We start from the raw sequence: 22,251 nt of genomic DNA, 5'->3' as shown, positions 1-22,251 counted from the left end.
AATTATTTGTAATTTTCTTTTAGATAACTTGATTTTATTTTATTAGTGTATAAAAATTACTATACTCTTTTTTCTTCTCTCTATCTCACTCTCTGCACATTCTTTTCTACCAATACACGGTGTGGCATAGGATGGAATCCTTGTCACAAAAGTTGTACAACTAGACTAGCTACAGACAACACATCTGTACTCCATTATTTATTAATGTAATCATTTAAAGCTTCTTCTTCTGTGTATCATTACTCTATTGTTGGATTCTTGAAATTATTTCATTCCACAAAACTCTCTAGCCAGTTTAAACAAAACTGCTCACTCTTTTATGAGCTGAAAATATTGTTGTGATTTTGAGTTTTTTTTATAGCTTTGATTTCTCTTTTCTGCTAAAAAGAGAAAATGAGGAACAATTCCCAGTTTCCTTTCAGTCTCTTATTTCTTGGTCTGTTTTTGTTTTTATTAATTCCATCTTCTTACGCTCAGTTAGTTCCAGCTGAAAATAGAATCCTTTTCCAAATTCAACAGTTTCTTGAATATCCACCAGTTTTACAAAGTTGGAATAATTGGACAAATTTTTGTTACCTTCCTAAATCTCCTTCTCTTGTTATTACTTGTTCTGGTAATCATATAACAGAATTAACAATTGTTGGCAACAAAAAATCCCCCCCTCAGACTTTAAAATCCTCTACTCCTCAAGCTCTATCTGGTAAATTTTCCATTGATTCATTTTTCACTGTTGTCACTAAACTTTCAAGTTTAAAGAAATTGTCATTAGTTTCACTTGGATTGTGGGGTCCATTACCTGCCAAGATTAGTAGATTTCACTCACTTGAGGTACTAAATATTAGTTCAAATTTCATTGTTGGTGAAATTCCATCATCAATAGTAAAATTCAAGAATCTGAAATCTCTTGTTTTGGCTAGAAATTTGTTTAATGGATCTGTACCAGAGTTGAAAGGGTTAGTAGCAATTCAAGAATTGGATTTGAGTAACAATCATTTAGGACCTAAGTTTCCATCTATAGGAAATAATATTGTTACACTCAATTTGAGAAACAATTTTTTCAGATCAGAAATTCCTAATGGACTCAACAAGTTTACTCATTTGCAAATTCTTGATTTCTCTTCAAATAAACTTGTTGGTCCAATCCCTTCTTTTCTGTTTTCAATGCCAGAAATTCAATCCATTAATGTTGCTAAAAATCAACTAAGTGGTGCACTTCCAGCAAGTGTTTCTTGTAGCAATAAGCTTAATTTTGTCGATGTTTCGAGTAATCTTTTGATAGGAAAATTGCCTGCTTGTCTTGGATCAAGTTCAAGAAACAGGACAGTGATTAATGTTTGGAATTGTTTGTCAAGTACAAGTAGTACTAAGTATCAACATCCACATACATTTTGTGAAAAACAAGCAATAGCTGTTAAGCCTATTCCAAAAGATCAAGATGAGAAGAAACAACAATCTACAATCAAACTTGGTGTTGTCATAGGATTAATTGTTGGCATTGTGGTAATAGTGAGTGCAATTGGATTGTTGGTATTTTTCATTGTCAAGAAAGTTACAAGAAATAGAGTTCAAGGGTATAAGAATGATAGCTTTGCTTTTGAGAAGAATTCAACCCTTTCAAAAACTGCTGATGGAGGTAAATTTCTTTAATGAATCTTGAATTTTAATATTTTAGATTGTAGTTTAATCAATATTATTATTAACTTGATTTTGATCAGGGAATGCAAGGAGGACAATGAGGTTGACATCATTAGGATTGCCACCATATCATGTTTTCACTCTTGAGGAAATGGAAGATGCAACAAACAATTTTGATCCAACTAATTTGGTTGGAGAAGGTTCCCAGGGTCAGGTAAAATTGTTGATTCATTATAAAAATGAAAAGAAATAAGAGGGAGAGATATTACTATCTCCGATCCATATTATTTGTCGTTTTGGCAAATTGAATTTATTTCAAAATATTCAACATGTTAGAGAAGAAGGGAGTCTAGGCGTAACTGGTAAAGTTGTTGTCACGTGACCAGGAGGTCATAGTTTCGAGTCGTAGAAACAGCCTCTTATAGAAATGCAGGGTAAGACTCTATATAATAGACCCTAGTGGTCCAGCCCTTCCCCGGACCCCGCGCATAGCGGAAGCTTAGTGCACCGAGCTGCCCTTTATTCAGCGTTTTAGAAAACAAGAAACATTTATTATCTTTTTCCTAATTCATCCTTACTGCTCCGATTAGTTGAGCATTTATTAAGCGAGACGTTTAAGAGAGAGATAAAGTATAATGTAGACAAATCCTCTTAGAATTAAGGCTATTAAAATGTCTTTATTAAAGGGTATGCAAAAACCTCAAAAGACGGATAATATGGAAAGGAGATAGTAATATGGATGTGTTTGTCAAAAATCTTGGAGAATACAGGCTTTTCTTTTTGACATGTTTTTTGAGATATGGGAATTGGTGTTTTATTAATGACAGCTATATAGAGGTTGGCTTAGAGATGGAGCAGTGGTCCTAGTGAAATGTCTGAAATTGAAGCAGAAGCATTCACCTCAAATTCTGCAGCAGCACATGGAGATGATATCAAAGCTAAGACATAGGCATTTGGTTAGTGTACTTGGACATTGTGTTGTCACTTACCAAGATCACCCAAATACAGCTAGCACTGTATTTATTGTGCTTGAAAATGTTGTCAATGGATCACTAAAGGATCATCTTAGCGGTAAGCTATTGTTATTATTATTATTTTAATCGCATCCCTAAAACTGCAATCTGAACGATAAAGGCCTGAATTTATTTTCCCAAATTTGTTCTTTTGGCAGATTGGAGAAAAAGGGATGTATTGAAATGGCCACAGAGAATGGGAATAACAATGGGAATTGCGAAAGGAATCCAGTATTTGCACACTGGAGGAGTCACTGGAAATGATATTAAGCTTGAGAATGTTTTGTTGGATGAGACTCTTACTGCTAGAATAAGCTGCTATAATATATCTTTGCCTTCTAAGGTAATACTAGTAAATTTACAAACAACTATACAAAAATCTTGCTCAAAACGCGTTATTGACCATCCAAAATTTTTACAGGTTGGTTCTGAAAGTCCTCTTGCTGGGCCGGATCAATTAACCAGGTTTTGCTTTTTACCTCCATTTTCCCTTTACTTTCTTTGCTTTCTGCTATCATTTCCAATCTACGTACTAATATAAACTTCACATTCAGCGCGAAAGAAGCAGAAAAGAAAGACATCTATCAATTGGGAACAATTCTACTAGAGGCTATTACTGGTCGGCCAATCAACTCTCAAAGTGAAACAGAAGACCTTAAGCTTCAGGTAACAATAATAAGACCTTAATAACTCTCAAAACATAGAACTATGTGAGCCTAGTTTGTTTACACAATCTATCTAACGAGTTTTTAAGTTTTATGTACTGACGGTACAAAAATTATTTGCACAATCAAGTCACTTAGAAGATAATTCCAAATAAACACTAATTGATAACTCAGTAGAAATGATAATTAACTTGCTTACATTCACCGATAGTGTAAACTATCTTTACGATGCCAGTGTATATAACTTAAATCCGTCTGACAACCTCAAAACCGAAATTGCATCTTCTATGACATGCAGGTGGAGACTTGCTTAGCGGAATCACCATCAAAGCTACGAGATTTAACAGATCCTTGTATTCGCGGTACATTTGCATATGAATCGTTGAAAACTATGGTCCAGATTGCAGTAAACTGCCTTGAAAAAGAACCGAGCAGGAGGCCATCAATTGAAGATGTTCTTTGGCATATGCAATACTCAATTCAGGTTCAAGAAGGAGCAACTAACAGTGGAAACCTCAGCGGGAACCTCAGTGGGAAAATCAGTGGAAACCTTAGCAATAAGTTTTACTGATTAGAGATCTGGCATGATATTGTTTTTACCTTGTTATAGTCATTTGTATGCCTCCTGTATAGTGCAGTTCAGTAGCTTACTGAATAAATGTTTTTTTAATCTCCATCAGAATAATACCCAAGTATACAAATCATATATTTTTAGTTGAGAATCTATGCTGGGATCTCGGAGAAACCTTGCTTGCATCCGGTGTTTACACCAACTTAATGAGTACCAAAATGTGTCTTCTCATATATTCTTATCACTAAATCATAATTAATTAATACACATTCTGTTGTGAACACCAAGTGTGTCACGGTGTACTTGGGAACATCAAGAGTAGATCAGAGGCGAAGCCAGATTTACAAGCTTATGAGTTCGGGATCCCAATCTTTTTAAGGTACTGTGTTCTAAATTACTAATTTTTACATATTTAATGAAAATTATAAGACGTATACATGATTTGAACTAAAGTTATTGGGTTCGGCCGAACCCGTAGCCAATACTGCTGCTCCGCCTCTAGAGTAGATATGTATTCGAAGTACGGTTAGCCAGAGGTCATAGCTTCCTCCCCTAGGCGCTGCTGCAATGGATGGCAGAGAGTCTGTAGTAGTACCCGAAGCACCGGAGTGATCCAGTAACCGGGAAGAGGCCTAGAAGTGCCTACTACTACACACTACACTTGGCTCTACACATTTACTTCTCTAAAACTCAGAATTGTCTGTTGACTCGGTTAAAGTAGAATAGTAAGAAAAAACAAATTGTTGTAATGACATAAAGAAAATCTTGTACATGTTAAACTGACTGAATCTTGTATTTTATTTGCATCTACTAACACACATCTTGCTTATTCATCAGCACATGCATGTGCGGAAAAACCAAAATAGTTATCAAAAAACTTTAGTGGATCGAAGATGAAGCAAGAGATGACATCTCTGAGTAATCACGCCAACAACTTCATTATCTTCATCAGCTGTGACATATATCCTGCGAACTGACATGGAAGCAAGAATGTCTTTCACATTACCAAGAGTTGAATCAAGCTTGCATGTTATCCGTGTAGCAACCTTACTAGGTTCATGGGTTGCTGAAGAAACTGTGTTCATAAAATCCTCAACAGTCAATTGCCTGCAATCAGGATGGCCAAATTCCAATGCCATTATAACGATAGATAGGAAATATGAAGGAGCTAGTACGATAAGGATTTAACTGATGAATGTTTATTAACTTGTTGTAACATGTAACCTGTCTTGTTTTCCACGTTACTTATCTCACTTTTTAGGAGACTGTTACCTGTACATGGTTATTTAGGTGACCTGATAGTATTGAAGTTTTAAACGGCCAGTGCATAAAAGTTAAACTCTTATGATTATTTCTCATCATAGTAAAATTGAGAATTGACTTAATGTGCGAGCTTATCATGGATAGTATTGTCTGATTTGCTAACATAGTTCAACTATGAGAAAGTTTCACTAAAATGGGGACTAATAATCTTGAAAATGATCCGATATATCAAGAGAAACAGAAAAGTTGACCTAAAATATACCTGAAATTGGAGAAGAGTTCAGGCGTAAGTAACAAGAATCTGATGTCTCTTATGCTTACATTGCCAACAATCTTCTTTTTTGGCCATTGAACAACTGGAAGACCTCCAATGTTGTTATCTCTCATTTTCTTAAATGCTTCGAAAATCAGTTCATCACTTCGGATGCTAATAACCTGGTGCATATGTGAAAAAATCACGAACTTTGCATCGTCGTTTTCTGTATTATCAGAAAGATTAATACTATCCTTAGCTATGAAATAGCTAACCTCATTAGGGGACATGTAAGGGAGACCAAGATCCGATATAGGAAGAGCAGAAATACTGTCAAACCAATCCCTTCTTTTGCATCCTTCAAGGCCCTGTATCACAGGGGATTGAGTTATGAAGTTCCTCAATAATGGCTTCCCCGTTTCAATCACGGGCACACTCCTTAGCCTATACTTTGATAACAGCAGCATGACAGCCAACATAGAACTATCTGTAGCTACTGGTACAAAAGTTGCCCCGGGATAGGATTTTACAATGGACTCCACCTGCAAAAATAGGTGCACGAGTCATCATTTTACAACAACTATACCTCAATCCCATGCAAGTCAGGGTCAACTATATGAGTCCTTATTGACCATATCGCTACAGTTAAGCTCATCTCAAACCAATATTACACACGAATCATCATATATTTTACAGTCTTGCCCCAACCATCTGAAAGCACAAGAAGGGGTGAAATGCTTATTTTTAAAAGTAATTATTATAAGTTGACTAGTTTTCCAATTAGTCGATTAGATGTAATAGCAAGATATTAAGAAGTGCAGAATTAAAATGCAGAAGTAAAGTGCAGGAATTAAAGACACCGAAATTTTTATACTAGTTTGGATTCAATGTGAGTCCTAGTCTAGTCCCCTTGGATTGCAAGGGAGTTCTTTTTCAGTGATTGAGTTTCTTGAGTACAAAGTGAATGGTTTAGTTTACACCAGCAGCTCAGTTTCTATGTCACTCGTCTTTTCTTGATACAATGACTCACCAGTATTTTTCTCTCTTTCTTCTCTAACTTGTTACACAACAGATTTAGAAGAGCTACAGTTTTTGTTTACAATAGAACAAAGAGAGAATAATTGATTAGATCAAAGTATATTTCTCTGAGACCTAAGGTTGCGTATAAATACTTTGTAGGAAACCGTTACCGAAGAAATGTGCCAACCCAAGAGATTTGATCCTTAGAAAGAAATTGATTCTTTCAAGAATAAGGTTAATTCCATTACTCTTCCTTGATGTGTGGACTTTGACAACTTTCCATCTTTGAGTCTTGGTAGCGCCGGATTTGCTCCTTAAATCTGGGTCCTTCCATCTTCAATGCTTCTTTTCCTTTTTAACTCTTCAAGCAATCTCTGATTTGATTTTCTTGCCGGATTCTTAGTGCTTCAATCAATCTTTGATTGATTTCTCCCTTCGGCTTTGATTGTTGCACTTTGATCTTGGTTGATTACCTTGAGTTCCTACACCAAAAACACTTCTATTATTTTTCATCATTAAAACTAAAACCTAACACCATCTTGACCCAAGTAAACTTTGGGTAGATTGGGTCATGATCGTCTATTAACGGGTGAAATTCAAAAATAGCCAGATTTACAACTGGTCTTTCAAAAATAGCACAGTTTCAAAAGTAAATGAAATTTAGCCACTTTTCATGTAAAGATAAATCTTAGCGAAAACATTGTTCAAAACCCGGAAAATACGTCAGTGTATTATTCTGGAGTTCCAGCATAAGTATACTTGAACTCCAGCATATTATATTGGAGTTTCAGGATAAGTATGCTGTAACTCGAGCATAATATGACGGAGTTCCAGCATAAGTATACTTGAACTCCAGCATAATATACTGGAGTTCCAGCAAGTATACCGGTCCAGCATAATATACTGGAGACTGGAGCACCGATGCTCCAAACTCCAGTATATTATACTGGAGCTAGCAAAGTATATTGGTCCAGCATAATATGCTGGAGTTCATACACAGGTGCACCGAACTCCAGTATATTATGCTGGACCGGTCTCTGTTGCAGCAAAATAGTGGTTATTTTTCATTGACTTGGTAAACGCTGACTATTTTTTGAATGACCAGTCCGAAAACTGGCTATACCGTGCTATTTTTACTCTATTAACATAACCCATTTTGATCCGCCCAAATTTGACCCAACCCACCCATTTGCCACACCTGTTTCAGACTAATGACTGAAGTTCATGATAATGGTACGGTTTCTTGTACTCAACTTGATTAAATATTTAATGAATTTTTGGTCTATCAAGCTGTCTGAATGAAATACTAGAAGCTTAAGGGAATTCTTTTTGCAAGAGCAGCTTACCGTTGTTGACATAACAGGTTCTTCTTGAAGTATAACTTTGTAGAAATCCTGGCCCAACTTATCCGCTGCAGTTGGAGCATCCTTTCCTATTCCTCTTTCTGCAGCAATGCCACCTGCCACGGCTGCACCAACTGCGGCAACAGTTAGGCTAGCAGCAACAACAAGACCTGTTGTGCTGCTCAATGCTAGTGCTCCAAGAGCACCAGCAGCACTTACACCAGCTCCAGCAATTGCGGCTGAATTGGCCGATAGGGCTGCTGCTTCTATTTCTGCACTCTCGAGCACCCAAAGAACAATAGCAGAGTAGTCAAGTATTCCCAAGTATCGTTCTCTCCAGTCATTACTATACTGGACAGCTGAGTTCCTCACAGGAGCTGACGGGATGTTTGATTCAGATAGAATTTTGACAGCATCACCAATCGAAGTTTCTGCATCTAGTTCTATCACTGCAATGAGGTTGCAAGAAATCTACCAGGGTGCAGAAATAATAGTAATCTATTACTACTTGGTACTCCATTTCATTTCATTTATGTAAATACTTGGCACCTTAAACATATCATGACATTTGTGTGGCTATAACATCATGTTATTAAGGATAAAAATGTGCAGTTCAAAGTTAAATTGCTTCCAAATATAAAAAGGTGCCATGTCTTTGGAACAGACTAAAGAACAGTGTCACATAGAATGGAGCAGAGGGAAGTAACTAATATGAAAGGCTGGCATATTTTTGGATCACCTTCGCCTCTAGGGACTTGAGGGAAGGATGAAACTGAAATTTTAGCAAAAGCAGCTGTTAAGGATTCCTGCAACTGAAGGGGCAGTTTCTTTCTGCTCTGGACCATCTCAAAGTAAGCATCAGAGCTTGCAAGCTGTGAATTCTTCTTTATAATTCGTGCTTGTGACGAGGTTGTGACAAGTGTGGGTTGCTCTAGTGGTGAACACCCTCCACTTCCAACCAAGAGGTTGTGAGTTTGAGTCACCCCAAGAACAAAGTGGAAAGTTCTTGGAGGGAGGGTTGCCTACGGTCTATCGGAAACAGCCTCTCTACCCCAGGGTAGGGGTAAGGTCTGCGTACACACAACCCTCCGCAGACCCCACTAGTGAGATTATACTAGGTGGTTGTGGTTGTTGTTGTTGTAATTTGTGCTTGTGCCATTTACTGCATTAAATTCAAAGAATAGAGCTTATTTTATCTACTTCTGAGTAGCACACACACAATAATTAGAGTGACAAATTTATACTAGATACTCACCAACATGTACTACTGGATTTATATGACACTAGACTGATGCAACATATGCTTAACACTTTGTGAGTCATTCATAATTGTTTCTTTGTCTGGAAAGACCATATTTTGCCTCAGCTAGCTCCATCTTCTATCATGCCTAAGCAATTTTTGTTGAATGCAACATTAAATGACAGTTATTTATACGAGTCGATTCTATATAGCTGCAAAATATCCCAAGAATTTATTCCTAGGACCAGTAAAGTCAATTTGTCTCCTTTTAGTATTTTCTATGTAGTATATGTTAGGCTCAACCAGCCCCAAAATATTCTTAGCATGTTCTGATATTATACACTTTAAACCAAGCCTCGTACAGTTTTTCCTAAATGACCTCACGTCATTAGGATATGTAATTAATTGTCTAATCTTTTCAGCTATCAATATAAGACTTTATTTGCATAGTTAAATGTTTAAGACTGATCATTATACTAGCAATGACTAGCAACACAATGGCCAAACACTAAACATGATCAATTGGTTTAAAAGAAGGAAAGAAAATGATAAAATGGACAAAAAAAAAGCCTAATCCAAAAACTTACCTCTCTGCTTCCGCAACATCTTCTCTGAAAGATCTGTGTGAGAACTGTCAAGTTTATGTTGTGTGGTATGGTACTCTGTGTTGCTTCCAAGTTCCAAGAAATATTGGCAGTTAATTAGCTGGTTTCTATAGCTCTGCCACGTCTGAGGTCTTACTCAACGTGGCACTGAACTTGCAATTAGAGTTTATTGGCTACTGGGGTTCACCTCTTTTTTCAATAAAGAAAATATGTAGTTGGTTATTTGTGCTGAAAAAAAACAAGTTTATTATTTGACCAATTTATTAGTAGTGTTTAATAGGTTTCAAATAATAACTTTGTAATAAAACAACTTTTTTATAGGATGATTAGGCGGATCTATTGCCTAATTTATATGGCATGTGAACAAAGTATTATATATATATATATATATATATATATATATATATATATTTCTTGGAATTAATTTAATATTAACTATTGATTGCTATGCTCCAAAAATCTTTAGTGGTGCACTTGGTTAATATTGATTTATTTACTCCAAAAAAAATACCGAGTTTCCTTTCTCAAAATTGCATGGCGAAACATGTTCGAGTACCTCAAAATTCCATTACTCTTATATGGTTGATACATATTTCATATTGATGGAAAATTCTCTTCCTATTTAAATTTTTGCTAGTTCTCTTCACGAAAATTACTTTCTCGAACACAAACCATTACAAACTATTGAAGAAATTGCAGCATCGATCCAAGACTCGGGTCCTTAAATAGAAATGGTCGTGGTTGATGCAAAAATCTCTTTTGTCGGAAAATTACATTGTACAAAATTGATCAAAAGCAAATATTTTTGTGTATATAAATTTTTGATTTCCCTTAAAATAAAGGAAGATTCTAGTTAAGTGAAAAAAGTGGTTCAAAATTTTGCTTTAGGTCACGAGTCAAATCTTAGGTGCGACACTTTTGAATTTTTTTGAATCCACACAGGGGCAGACCTAGTGCATAGACTACGGGTTCCCGGGAACCCAGTAACTCTTGCATAGACTCTATATTTATATTAAGAAATTCACTAAATATTGGTAAATATGTGACTGTGAACCTAGTTATTATTGTATATTAATCTGAAATTACTGTAGGAACCCATAAGCCTCAAATCCTGGATCCGCCTCTGAATCCACATGTTAGAATTTCTGGCTCCATCATTGTCCTCCGTATTCTGAGTGTTGTTGGAAGTGAAGGCCTCAGTAAACCATGGCCTCCCAAGATATGAAGCGCCAACTTGGCTTTTGAAGGAATTAATGAAGGAAGAAGGAGGAGGAGTTGATGGTAGTGTAGAGAAATTGAGATAAGTGGAAGAATATCTTTGAGAAGAGAATGTATTAGTAGATGATGATGTTGTTGTTGTTAGGACAGTAGTGAAATCAAGAGTGATTGTTGGGTCGCCAAGCATGCTAAGTAGCAAGGGTTTTGGATGGTTACTTCCATCATGACAATCTCTACCATCACTTGGAGATTTTGGAGTGACCCTGAAAAGCCATCTCCAGTCACGACTCCGGCGTGAGTTCCGGTGGCAGTAGAGTGGAGGAGATGGTTATTGGAGCTATGGTTTGGGCTTGGGAAGAGGGAGTGTTGTTTTTCATGGGGAAGATCAACTTGGAGGAGTCCGTTGGTTTGGCTTGGATTAATGATAGGGGGAAGGGGTACTTGGTTATAAGTCATCTCTCCTTCTTTGGGTTTCGCGTGAGGCGATTTGCCTTCTGCAATCAATCTTGAGGGATTGACAAGGAGTGTCACCTCATTGATAGTATTGGGCATTTAATTTGTAATAGGCACTTGATTGCCTCTACTGGAAGAGGCATGATCGGAGAAGAGATTGGGGCGATTTGGGTGTCGTGCTGGTGTAAGCACGTTAGTATGGAAAAGAGATACTCTCTTTATGTGTAAGAGTACCCGATTTAGAGAAACCAGAGTCAAGGAAGAGGGGTGTGGGTGCGGGTGGAGGGGTGAAATCTTCAATTCGATTTTTGTAGATTGAGTTGGGATTTTTTAGGGTGAAAATATTCTCTAAAATAGCATCTTTTGGAATTATGCTTGAAGGCAGATGTCGTTTCAGCCTAGTGATTTTGGCGTGTGAGGAGGCATTTGATTTGACTTGGCCCAAGTATGGTGTTGGGCTTTTGTCAGGATTGGCCTAAGATGGCCTCAATTTTTAGTGGTTCCCTAGAGCCTGCCCGTGAGAGCCCAACTGGCTACCTAGGTCCAGTTCTTTATGGGCCTCAGGGTTGCTCCCATTGGTGGTGGTGGCTACCAGGTCAAGGAACGTACTTGTGTCTTTACTGTACCGCTTTACCTGGGTTGGGATCTGCTTCGTTGTTGCTCCGGCTAGTCGTTGTGTGCGATTTCCCTTGTGCAATCTTTTTTTGTTCCGCGTGAAGGGAACTATCGCCATAGGGAGTCCTCATCTAGGACTGTTCCGTCACTTGGTGTGGTATTTTTTGGATCTACCAGATTATTTAGTTCCTTAAGCTTGGGGAGGAATGAGCAATTTCGTAGGGTATGGCCAATTCTCCCACATCCCTCGCCAAGGATCCCTTCCCCCTCATATAGGATGGGTTGGTTATGGGTGTCGATGGTAACATAGGTGGTGACAGGAATATCAAGGGAAACTTGGACACAAATTCTAGCATACGGACCCTTAGAGTGGATAAGGTACATGTGTCTATTTTCAGAAATTTACCAATTCTATTGCCCACTTGTTCTAGGATTGCTCTATCATAAAATTTTGTTGGTAGTTGTGGGAGTCTAATATAAATTGTTGTAATAGCTAATTTGAACTCTGCCGGAACAAAGTTGGATTCCCACCGGCGTACAGAAAGGAAATGGCCCCTCACAAACCATGGCCTCTCTGTCGGGACCTTATTCATGCTTTCTTCAAGATTAAATTTCACAATGAAATAATCCCATCTCAGATCAGTGATGGTTTGGGGTTCAGTGGGATTCCATGGTTGCGCAAGCTTTGCTGGCAGCAACTAGTGTGAGATTTTTTTTCTAAATAGTTTCACTATTAATGAGTTTTTTCACGGGAGATACAACCTATTTTTGTCTTCTTTTGTCAAAAGAGTAGGGATATTCCCCGCGTTTAATTATAACAGGGGAGAAGAGTGATTGAGCTCATACGATGTGGAGGAAATTAGGTTCCTTTCTAGTAGGATTTCCTTGAAAGAATTTTTTGAGGAGTATCCTCATCCATTTCCATTTGAATGACTTCAGTAGAGTGGTCTGGTGGTTCCGGTGAAATTTTAGAGGTTGGGTCCTCTGTCGGGAGTAGAGATGTGGCAATTTGGGATGCTATTTTGGTTAGAGAATAGAGAAGGTGTGGTCTTTCTCTCTTAATATTCAGTTCTATACTATAATATATGTAGACAAATCAAATAATTATTTTTTAAAACCTTTTTTATATAAAAATATTCTTCAATATATGTTTCTTTTAAAAAGATAAAGTGATGGATTGGTTATGAGAGTATTTTTGTAAACAAACAAATCTTTTAGAAATTGTACAATGCTTTAATACATCAAACCAAACAATGAATAAAAAAATTATAACTAATATCAGCATAGCTAATACTGCATTACTAATACACCTTATTCAGCATTATTCTTATGCACCCTGTCAAACGACCCCTTAGAGTTTATTGGCTACTAGGTTCACTTTTTTTTTCAATAAGAAAATATTTAGTTGGTTATTTGTGCTGAAAAAAACAAGTTAATTATTTGACCAATTTATTAGTAGTGTTTAATAGGTTTCAAATAATAAATTTATAATAAAAACAACTTTTTTATAGATTAGGCGGATCTATTGACTAATTTATAGGGCACGTGAATCCATGGCCGATCCGTCAAATTACGTATTTTATGTACATATTTCTTAAAATTAATCTAATGTTAACTACTGGCCCCTATACTCCAAAAATATTTAGTGGTACACTTGGTTAATATTGAGTTATTTACCCAAAAAATACCGAGTTTCCTTTCTCGAAATTGCATGGGCGAAACATGTTCAAGTATCTCAAAATTCCATTACTCTTGTATGGTTGATACATATTTCATATTTGATGGAAATTCTCTACCGATTTAAATTTTTGCTTGAGTTCTCTTCAAGAAAATTACTTCCTCGAACACAAACCATTGCAAACTATTGATGAAATTGCAGCAACAAAGATCGATCCAAGACTCGGGTCCTTAAATAGAAATGGCCATGGTTGATGCAAAAATCTCCTTTGTCGGAAAATTACACTATACAAAATTGATCAAAAGCAAATACTTTTGTGTATAGGAATTTTTTATTTCCATTAACATTAAGGCAGATTCTAGTTAAGCGTAAAAGTGGTTCAAAATTTTGCTTTAGGTCACAGAGTCAAATCCTAGGTGCGACACTTTTGACCTTTTTTGAATCCACATGTTAGAATTTCTGGCTCCATCACTGTCCTCCGTATTCCGAGTGTTGTTGGAAGTGAAGGGCTGAGAAAAGCATGGCCTCCCAAGATATGAAGCGCCAACTTGGCTTTTGAAGGAATTAATGAAGGAAGAAGAAGGAGGAGTTGATGGTAGTGTGGAGAAATTGAGAGAAGTGGAAGAATATCTTTGAGAAGAGAATGTATGAGTAGATGATGATGTTGTAGCAGGAACAGTAGTGAAATCAAGAGTGATTGTAGGGTGTGTTTGGGATGTGGAAATGGAAGTTTTTGGTAAGTAAAAAGTATTTGGTGCATGTGTGGCTAAGTTATTACAATTTGAAGTGGTGAAGTTGAACCCATTAAGATTATTATTATTAGCATCTGTTATCCCTTGTTGTGATGTTGAGGAGGAGGTGCAACTAAGCATAGAGGCAGCAGCAGAGGTGGTGGAAGCCATGGCAGTGGCTGAAAATGGAAGGGGGTGATTGTGTGTTCCTTCATAGGTGGTGATCAATATGGACATGTCTTCAAAACACCTTTGAACCTGTGTTGGATCACAAAATATGAAGAGAAGAGGGTCAGAAAACCTAGAGAAAGAATCATCATATTAAGAGTGAACACTATTATTGCATGGAGTCTAAATTTTATGTATTGCCGGTATAAAAATTATTTACAAATTATTTATATGGAAATTGATTAGCTGTAAACCTCAATGATAACTTGATAACAATGGTACTCCGAATAATATACTATAATAGGTTAAACTCTCTTTCTACATATATACTATATTTACGTACACGGATAGCGTAAAAACATTTACATGTATATAATATTGCTTAAGTCCTAATCAAGAAACAGTTGATGTAATTACCTGTTTTCTGACAGGGCAGGATGGGGAGACAGTGCAACGGTAGTATGCCCTAGGACATGGATTCCCTTTTGCTATTTTTTGTCCATATTTTCTCCATTGACATCCATCATTCATCTGCATTTAATTTGCAACTCCATTAATTTCACATCTAACATCTTATTGAGTACCAACTTCATGTGGATATGCCCACCCGCAGCCTTGAAAAAAGAATTCTTTCTCTCTCCCGGTCCGGTTCGCTGGAGTGAGAGGAGTCATAGGAATTCACTTTACCTTTTACGGCTTGGAATTCCCATTGTACGACCAATCCATCCTAACTAGAAAAATAAAAAATCTTGCATTCCCAAAAGGAACAAGAGCAAGGAAGTAGGTTTTTCTCCACAAGAACAATCTTGACTTTCTTTATACTTTGGGCAAGAAGCAAGAGCGCAGCTGCTTGCGCGAAAACCGGTCTTACCTTGGGCGGGGCATCAAGTACATCTATCTTTACCGATTAACTAATTTTTAAACATTGGACTAGATCCATAACATATCATTTCATCCATCCCATTTTAAGTGATACTACCAGATTACTGGACAATGGAGTAACAATATGCCAATTATTTAACATTTATATTACAAGTGTAGTGGTGCAGAATGATCTTAAAATAGTTCTTGCAGAATTAGATTGATATCGAAAATATCATATCAAAATATAGTACAAAAAATTTTGAACGTTTTAAATTAGTAGGAGTGTTAGATACAAAGTGAATACAATCTTTGTTTTCATTACATGATTAATGTGATTTTGGTTGAGTAATAAGTACTTTCTCTATTTAGCAGATAAAACCATCAATTCCTTTAACATATACTTATAGGACATCAAGATTTTCTCATAGAAATGCCACCACGTAGCCACTCCAAAGGATTGTTATTAAAAAATTAGTGAGTGCATCCTAAATTTCAGTTTTTCAGTTCATTTCTTGGGGACAAAAGTGTTCTAAACGGTCCTGAAGTTAAGATTTTTAGTTTAAAATTTCAGAACAAAATAAATATTGACAAATCTCTAAATAGCATCCATGTAAATGGCTATATTTGCACTTGCCCCGATTTTCTTTATAGACAATTTCAATGAAGCATATTGAGTATTGAGTGATTACTTACCGTAGTAGTGTCACACACAGCTCTTATAGATACCCTAGCTTTCTTTTGAGGGTTCTGCTGCAGAAAATCTTCATCCTCATCTCCACAAATTCGTGGCATTTTTGAACTAGTGTAATTTTGTACACATGGTTCAGTGATATGCTCCTTCTTTGATTCCTCGAAGCTATTTTCTGGGCTATCATCATAATTTTTCGTGACTTCAGTAAAATCTAGACTAAATCTGCAGTCCAAACCCAGCTCAAGCCCATCAAATAATTTACTTTGCTTTTTAATATCTTTACACTCATTTTGATCATATTCTTTTTCATCTTGCTTGAACTCTCTTGAACTTCTCCCTAGGCTAAGTGAAACAAGGTCCACTTCTTCTTCTTGTTCAATACTTGTTGCAATAATATCCTTTGAATTTTGAGGTTTATGAGATATGCCTTGAAAATGCATTTGTAAAGATTGGTAATCCTTCATGATTTTAGATAGCATGGACTTTAGTTTTTCGTTTTCTTCTTTCGCTTCGCCAATCTGAGCTTTTGTTGAATTCAGCTGATCCTCCTGATAAAACATGTACACGACTTAGCACCAAATTAGCTACACTTGGATTCGAACTAAAATTTTATATATATATATATATATATATATATATATATATATATATATTGCATTCAAGATTTTTGTCATCTATTCACAAACACAGTATCTATATATATACCAAGTGTATACCTGATTTTTCTTATAGGTTAAGGAAGAGTCTCTTGAATTGGTATTCATGGTGGTTGTTAGAGTTGCCTGCATGAACATGATATATTAATTTGGACCCAAAGAATGACTAATTAATACAGATGAAATGTGAAATACGATGTGCTTTGGGGGGGGGGGGGGGGATAAAAGGACAAACATGTCATTTCGGCTCAAAATATTACTCCACTCTTTAGTACTAGATCTACTATAAGTTATTGACCAAGTGTTATATATATATATAGTTGTTTTCTTCTGGAACTGGTGACCAGCCCAAGTTGAATAAAGTATCTCTCAAGAATAATACAAAGTCACCACCACGTGGTGTAATCTCAGTATTAAATAATATGAACTCTAACCGATGACTATTAAACAATTCACTAGTGTGCACATAGTTCCAGACAAATTGCTCATATTATTTATTTATTAGAAAAATTAAGAAAGAAAAGGAACTCTCCTTTAGCTCTTCTCTTTCTCGTCCCTTTTGTCTCTTTTTCATTATCCCTAAGCATTTCGATCCACATTTATATATGTAAATATAGAATATTCACCATGAATTTTTAAAAGAAAATTGCTTCCACTAGTTGCTGATATATTTATATATGTAAATATAGAGGTATATTCACATTATATATATAAATATAGATATATAGAGATATATTCACCTAGGATTTTTAATAGAAAATTACTTCCTTCCTATGAACATGACTTCTTAATTAAGATTTATTGATCGAAGATCTTCACGCATGAAATCTTAAAATAAAAACCATATATGTCGATAATTTACACAGCTCCCTTTGATTGTATCTTCAAAGAGAAATAATGAAATCCTGCAACTTATTCATATTAACAAATGATGGATAAAGAAGAAAAAGTAAAAATTATGGTGGCAGCAGCAGAAGAAGAAGTCTGCATATATAAAGACAACAACAACAACCCAGTAAAATTCCACCAGTAGAGTCTGGGAGGGTAGAGTGTACGCAGACCTTACCCCTACCCCTCCGGGGTAGAGAGACTATTTCCAAAAGACCCTCGGCTCATAGACACTAGATCTGCATATATAAAGATGATCATATAACAAGAAGATGATGAAATTTATGGGGAAAAAAGCTCTTACAACTACTGTTTATGTTACATAAACCGTCAATATATATAATGAATTTTTACAAGATAGAGACTTATCTGTAGATATGTTTGAGTGACATGATAGTTTAAAAAATTCTTTACACCGATGATAGATATAACTTAAACTCTAACATAAATCTTATAATTCTTACCTTGATCTTAGTAGTAATAGAATCCACTGCGCTAGCTATGTTTCCTTAGCATGTCTCTTTGAGCTATACTCACTCTTAGCATCTGCAGACTTTCTTCTCTTTAGAGAACTCTTCTTATAGGACAGCCACCAAATCTTAACAATATTTTTTTCTTCTAAAACAGGTAGAGACGACAAAAATAAAAGTCTAAATTAGAGTTATTATATTGGCATGTTACACTCCCCCCTAAATAAAAATGTCAACTAGTCAACTAACCAAGTTTCTTCAACTTTGTATTTTTATCATTTTCTATTTCATCCATGCAACTAATTCAAATGGCAGATTGATATATTCTAATTTCAACGCTTTGGAGAGAGACAAGAGAGAAAATTATATTTGCAGCCATCCTGCTTGGTTTGAATACAATCATTCTTAATGGAAAGATTCGTACGCCAAATGAACGTCAATTCATTAATTTCCGTCAAAACTAATAGCCCCTCTTCTTGACTACATGGGGTGGTACGGTGGAAATCATTTTTCGCGAAAAAATGTATCATTTGTTTTTCGGCGCTTGATCATATATTTTTCAAAAGACATATTTATTAAAAGTAATTAATAATAATATTAGCAAAACAGATAATATTTTGATGGAAAGTTTTAGTATTAAAAATAGATAATAATAGTTGATTGATGCTTGGAGCAAATGATATGAATTTAAAAGTTAAGATAATTATAAGAAAAATGATTTCGGTTCATAAGTGAGGGAATGGTGTAATTTTTTCCCTGAAAAATGGTGTAATTTATTTTGCATTTATTTTTTAATTTCTTAACATACACATAGAAAGTATAACACCACCTACCACCCATAGCCTCAATCCGACATGCCCCTAACAACTAAAATAAATAGAAAAAAATAATGAAATGAGAGAATAAATTATGAATTAAACTTATTAAAATCTGAAAGCAAACTCTCTACTCTGTAATCTTAGTGATGATGTAACGCTGATCATAGTTATGTAGAGTATTTAAACTCTTTACACTGTAATCCCTCTTTATGTGAGATTAACCTATATCTTATCGTAAGTGTTGAGAAGGCAAGCTCGACACTAGAATAACGATAGAGTGCATGTAAATTTCACAACCAACTACTCAAGAGCCCGTTTAGACATAAGAATTTTTTTCACTTTTTTCGAAAAATATTCACTTTTCTTCGAAATTAGTGTTTGGACAAAAAAAATTCAATTTTCACTTGAAAATGAATTTTGAAAATTTTCGAAAATTTGAAAACTCCAAAAAGCTATTTTTCAAAATTTTCACTCAGATCATTCACAAAATTTCAAAAACAACCCAAAAATTGTATTCATGTCCAAACACAACTCTAATTTTCAAATATCATTTTCACTTGAAATTTTTCTTTTACCTTTTTTTGGAATTTTATGATTCTTATGTCCAAACGCCGGGTTAATTTCACTGATGGTCACTCAACTACGTTTCAAGTTCACTAAAGTCACTCAACTATTTTTTGTCACTTAAAAGTAACTAAACTTTCACAATGTCACTTAAAAATCATTTTGGCTCAACTTAAAAATCATTTTGGCTCAAACCCCTACCAAAAATATGACATGGCATAAAATTTAATGAGAAAAATCAAAAAAATAAATGCACATAAACTTAAATGGACTATACCCACTTTAGATCCATTTCTTCCTTAATGTGATTTGACCCATAACCCAAATGTTTTCAATAAAAAAAAAATATTACATTTTACATTAGTTTAAAATGATTATCCTATACTACAAAATTCTTGTCTTTTCTGTTACATAATGTCTATTTATAATTATTCTATACTAAAAAAAATCTTATCTTGTTTGTAAGCTCCATCCGAGTCGTTTTATAAATCTACTGAAGTTAAAAAATGACTGTATCCAATTTACATAACATATTTATAATTTTCTAATGAAATTAAAATAGTATTGTATTCATCTTACGTAACATATTAATGTATTATAAGCATACAAGAATAATAAGGCTAATAAGAGTCTATTTTCACGATGGACATGCAATTACAGATAACCTATTGCAATTGTTTACACAAAAGAAACATTATATTTGTACGATAAAAATCCCACAAAAAAACACAAGACCTAATTTTATTAGGGGTATGTGTTTTTTCCCCAGCTATTGAAACCCATTTGGGTTATGGGTCAAATTAAATTAAGAGAGAAATGGATCTAAAGTGGGTATGGTCTATTTAAGCTTATGTGATATTTATTTTTGATTTTTTTCTCATTAAATTTTATGTCATGTCATATTTATGGTAGGGTTTTGAGCCAAAATAATTTTTAAGTGATAATGTGAAAGTTTAGTTACTTTTAAGTGATAAAAAATAATTGAGTGACTTTAGTGAAATTGAAACATAATTACATAAGTGAAATTAACCCTCCAAACGCCCACTTAGACTTGTTAGTCATTACTTTACTTATGAGGAGGACAAACCAGTGGCGTTTTCATAAGTTGTTTAAGTGTGAAACCTCTATCGTATGCTTTGAATAGATCATTTGTTTTTTTCGTCAATTTATTTTTCCAAAGGGAAATTTGGAAATCTGCGACAATTGAAAGGGTCTGTCAACCCTTTTCTTCTAGACTGTAGAATCTTTTTCTTAGTATTATTCCAAAAAAGATAAGTACGTGGGAAAGTTATAGGCTTGGAATTTGCTGGAAGTACGTGAAAATTCAAGAAAAAAGACTATAATATGTGTCTAATCCAAGAGTCGCAATTCTGTTTGCCATCGTAGGACTAAATAATCTTTTTTTGTCGTAAATTGGAAAAAAATAAATTGGTAAAGAAAATTGATTTGAAGCATTAGATACTTGTAAAAAGATGAGATTGAGTTGTCACGTAATTAATGGTCGAACCCATAGGAATATTTGCACAAATTCAAATTTTATCAAGGATCTTTTGCATACTTATGGCCTACCCCTCCCTAGAAAAAAAAGTTTAGAGTCTGTTTGGAAAGCCACCATATAATTGGAATTGGTGTAATTACTAGGGTAGTAATTACACAATCTAGTAATTACACAGTTGTATAATTACGACGATCTGTTTGTTTGTCATAGTGTAATTACATGTTTACTGTTTGACTGCACAAATGTAATTACATAATTAAATTAAATTTTAAATTAAGTAATTATCAAAACTTAAAGTTAATATAATAAATATATACCTATAAATTTTTATAAGTATAAATGATATTATATTTGGTATTTAAGATGTATATTTTTTCATGAATATACATTAATTTAGTAATCATATATTTATAACTAATATTGTAAAAATAATTTATATATTTTTTTTAAATTAATAATATTTAGTTTAGATACTTACAAAAATTTAAGATATACGTTTTATAAGAACATCATGGAATTCATGTTTGATAAAATAAATTAACTTATAAATATAATGTCATAACATTAGTCAAATATTTTACAAAACTAATCTATTAATTCTAACTAAAAAATGAACAACATGCAATGTGAGCCAATACTACTAAAACAAGTAAATTAGAACCATGAATATAATACAATTTCAAAATTCAAAAAAAAATAGTTTAACATATGTCAAATTCCGACATAATATAGTAAGTTCCACTGCAACTTAAGATTAGAAAACATGACAAGTTTATAACCATATTCAACAATGAAATTTCACTTTAATTGCATCACTCATTATATGCCAAGTCTGTTAATGACTCATTAATATTTTTAATATTAGGAGGTGTAGTTTCAAAAAATAAAAAATAAAATATAAGCAATTACATGGAATCACAAGATGTAAAGATAGAGAAACAAAAGATAAATAATGTACAAATACAAATATATTTTAAAATTTCAAAAGAAATTAAAAAGTAAAAATAAAATTAAAAATAAAATAATAGAAATAAAAAGTTATAAAAAATAAATTAAAATAAAACAAAAAGGAAAGAAACTAAAAAATAATCTTGTAATTGCACACTGTAATTACCACCAATTCTCACCTCCCCCTTGAGAATTGGAGAGTGTAATTATACCCCTCCAATTACACCAAATTTCATGTTGACCAAGTAATTATTTGGCCAAACAAACATGTCAAACTATGTAATTACACTCAATTACACCCAAATCTATTTCCAAGGTGGCTTTCCAAACATGCTCTTAGAATAGACATTTTGTCCAACTAGTACTAGAAAATAAATAAGACC

General features: G+C 34.5%; 3 protein-coding genes across 5 annotated transcripts; 1 reads left to right on the top strand and 2 right to left on the bottom strand.

The window, feature by feature from the left end:
- Positions 1-208: 208 nt before the first annotated feature.
- Positions 209-4,037, top strand: LOC104244823 (probable LRR receptor-like serine/threonine-protein kinase At1g14390). The gene is made up of 7 exons (XM_009800323.2): positions 209-1,633; positions 1,716-1,849; positions 2,463-2,706; positions 2,807-2,991; positions 3,070-3,113; positions 3,203-3,314; positions 3,612-4,037. The coding sequence occupies exons 1-7, from the start codon at positions 394-396 to the stop codon at positions 3,882-3,884; spliced, it is 2,232 nt and encodes a 743-aa protein (XP_009798625.1). The 5' UTR covers positions 209-393; the 3' UTR covers positions 3,885-4,037.
- Positions 4,038-4,223: 186 nt separating this feature from the next.
- On the bottom strand, positions 4,224-8,608 carry LOC104244824 (SNF1-related protein kinase regulatory subunit gamma-1-like). The gene is made up of 5 exons (XM_070160110.1): positions 8,503-8,608; positions 7,767-8,212; positions 5,676-5,942; positions 5,410-5,582; positions 4,224-4,991 (listed from the first exon to the last, which is right to left on the bottom strand). The coding sequence occupies exons 1-5, from the start codon at positions 8,606-8,608 to the stop codon at positions 4,754-4,756; spliced, it is 1,230 nt and encodes a 409-aa protein (XP_070016211.1). The 3' UTR covers positions 4,224-4,753.
- A 5,009-nt stretch (positions 8,609-13,617) lies between these two features.
- LOC104244825 (WRKY transcription factor 72B-like) lies at positions 13,618-18,121 on the bottom strand. 3 transcript variants are annotated; one of them, XM_009800324.2, is made up of 6 exons: positions 18,035-18,107; positions 17,744-17,809; positions 16,743-16,808; positions 16,029-16,574; positions 14,889-15,002; positions 13,618-14,561 (listed from the first exon to the last, which is right to left on the bottom strand). In XM_009800324.2, the coding sequence occupies exons 3-6, from the start codon at positions 16,788-16,790 to the stop codon at positions 13,965-13,967; spliced, it is 1,305 nt and encodes a 434-aa protein (XP_009798626.1). In that variant the 5' UTR covers positions 16,791-16,808; positions 17,744-17,809; positions 18,035-18,107; the 3' UTR covers positions 13,618-13,964. The 3 variants fall into 3 exon arrangements, with proteins under 3 accessions (XP_009798626.1, XP_070016512.1, XP_070016511.1); XM_070160411.1 differs by having other exon boundaries at positions 17,749-17,809; XM_070160410.1 differs by lacking the exon at positions 17,744-17,809 and having other exon boundaries at positions 18,035-18,121.
- Between the last annotated feature and the right edge of the window lie 4,130 nt (positions 18,122-22,251).

The sequence above is a fragment of the Nicotiana sylvestris genome, chromosome 10 (genome assembly GCF_000393655.2).
Source record: "Nicotiana sylvestris chromosome 10, ASM39365v2, whole genome shotgun sequence".
Taxonomy (NCBI): Eukaryota; Viridiplantae; Streptophyta; class Magnoliopsida; order Solanales; family Solanaceae; genus Nicotiana; species Nicotiana sylvestris.
The sequence above is the reverse complement of the archived record's forward strand: the minus strand, read 5'-3'. Positions and strand labels throughout refer to the sequence as shown.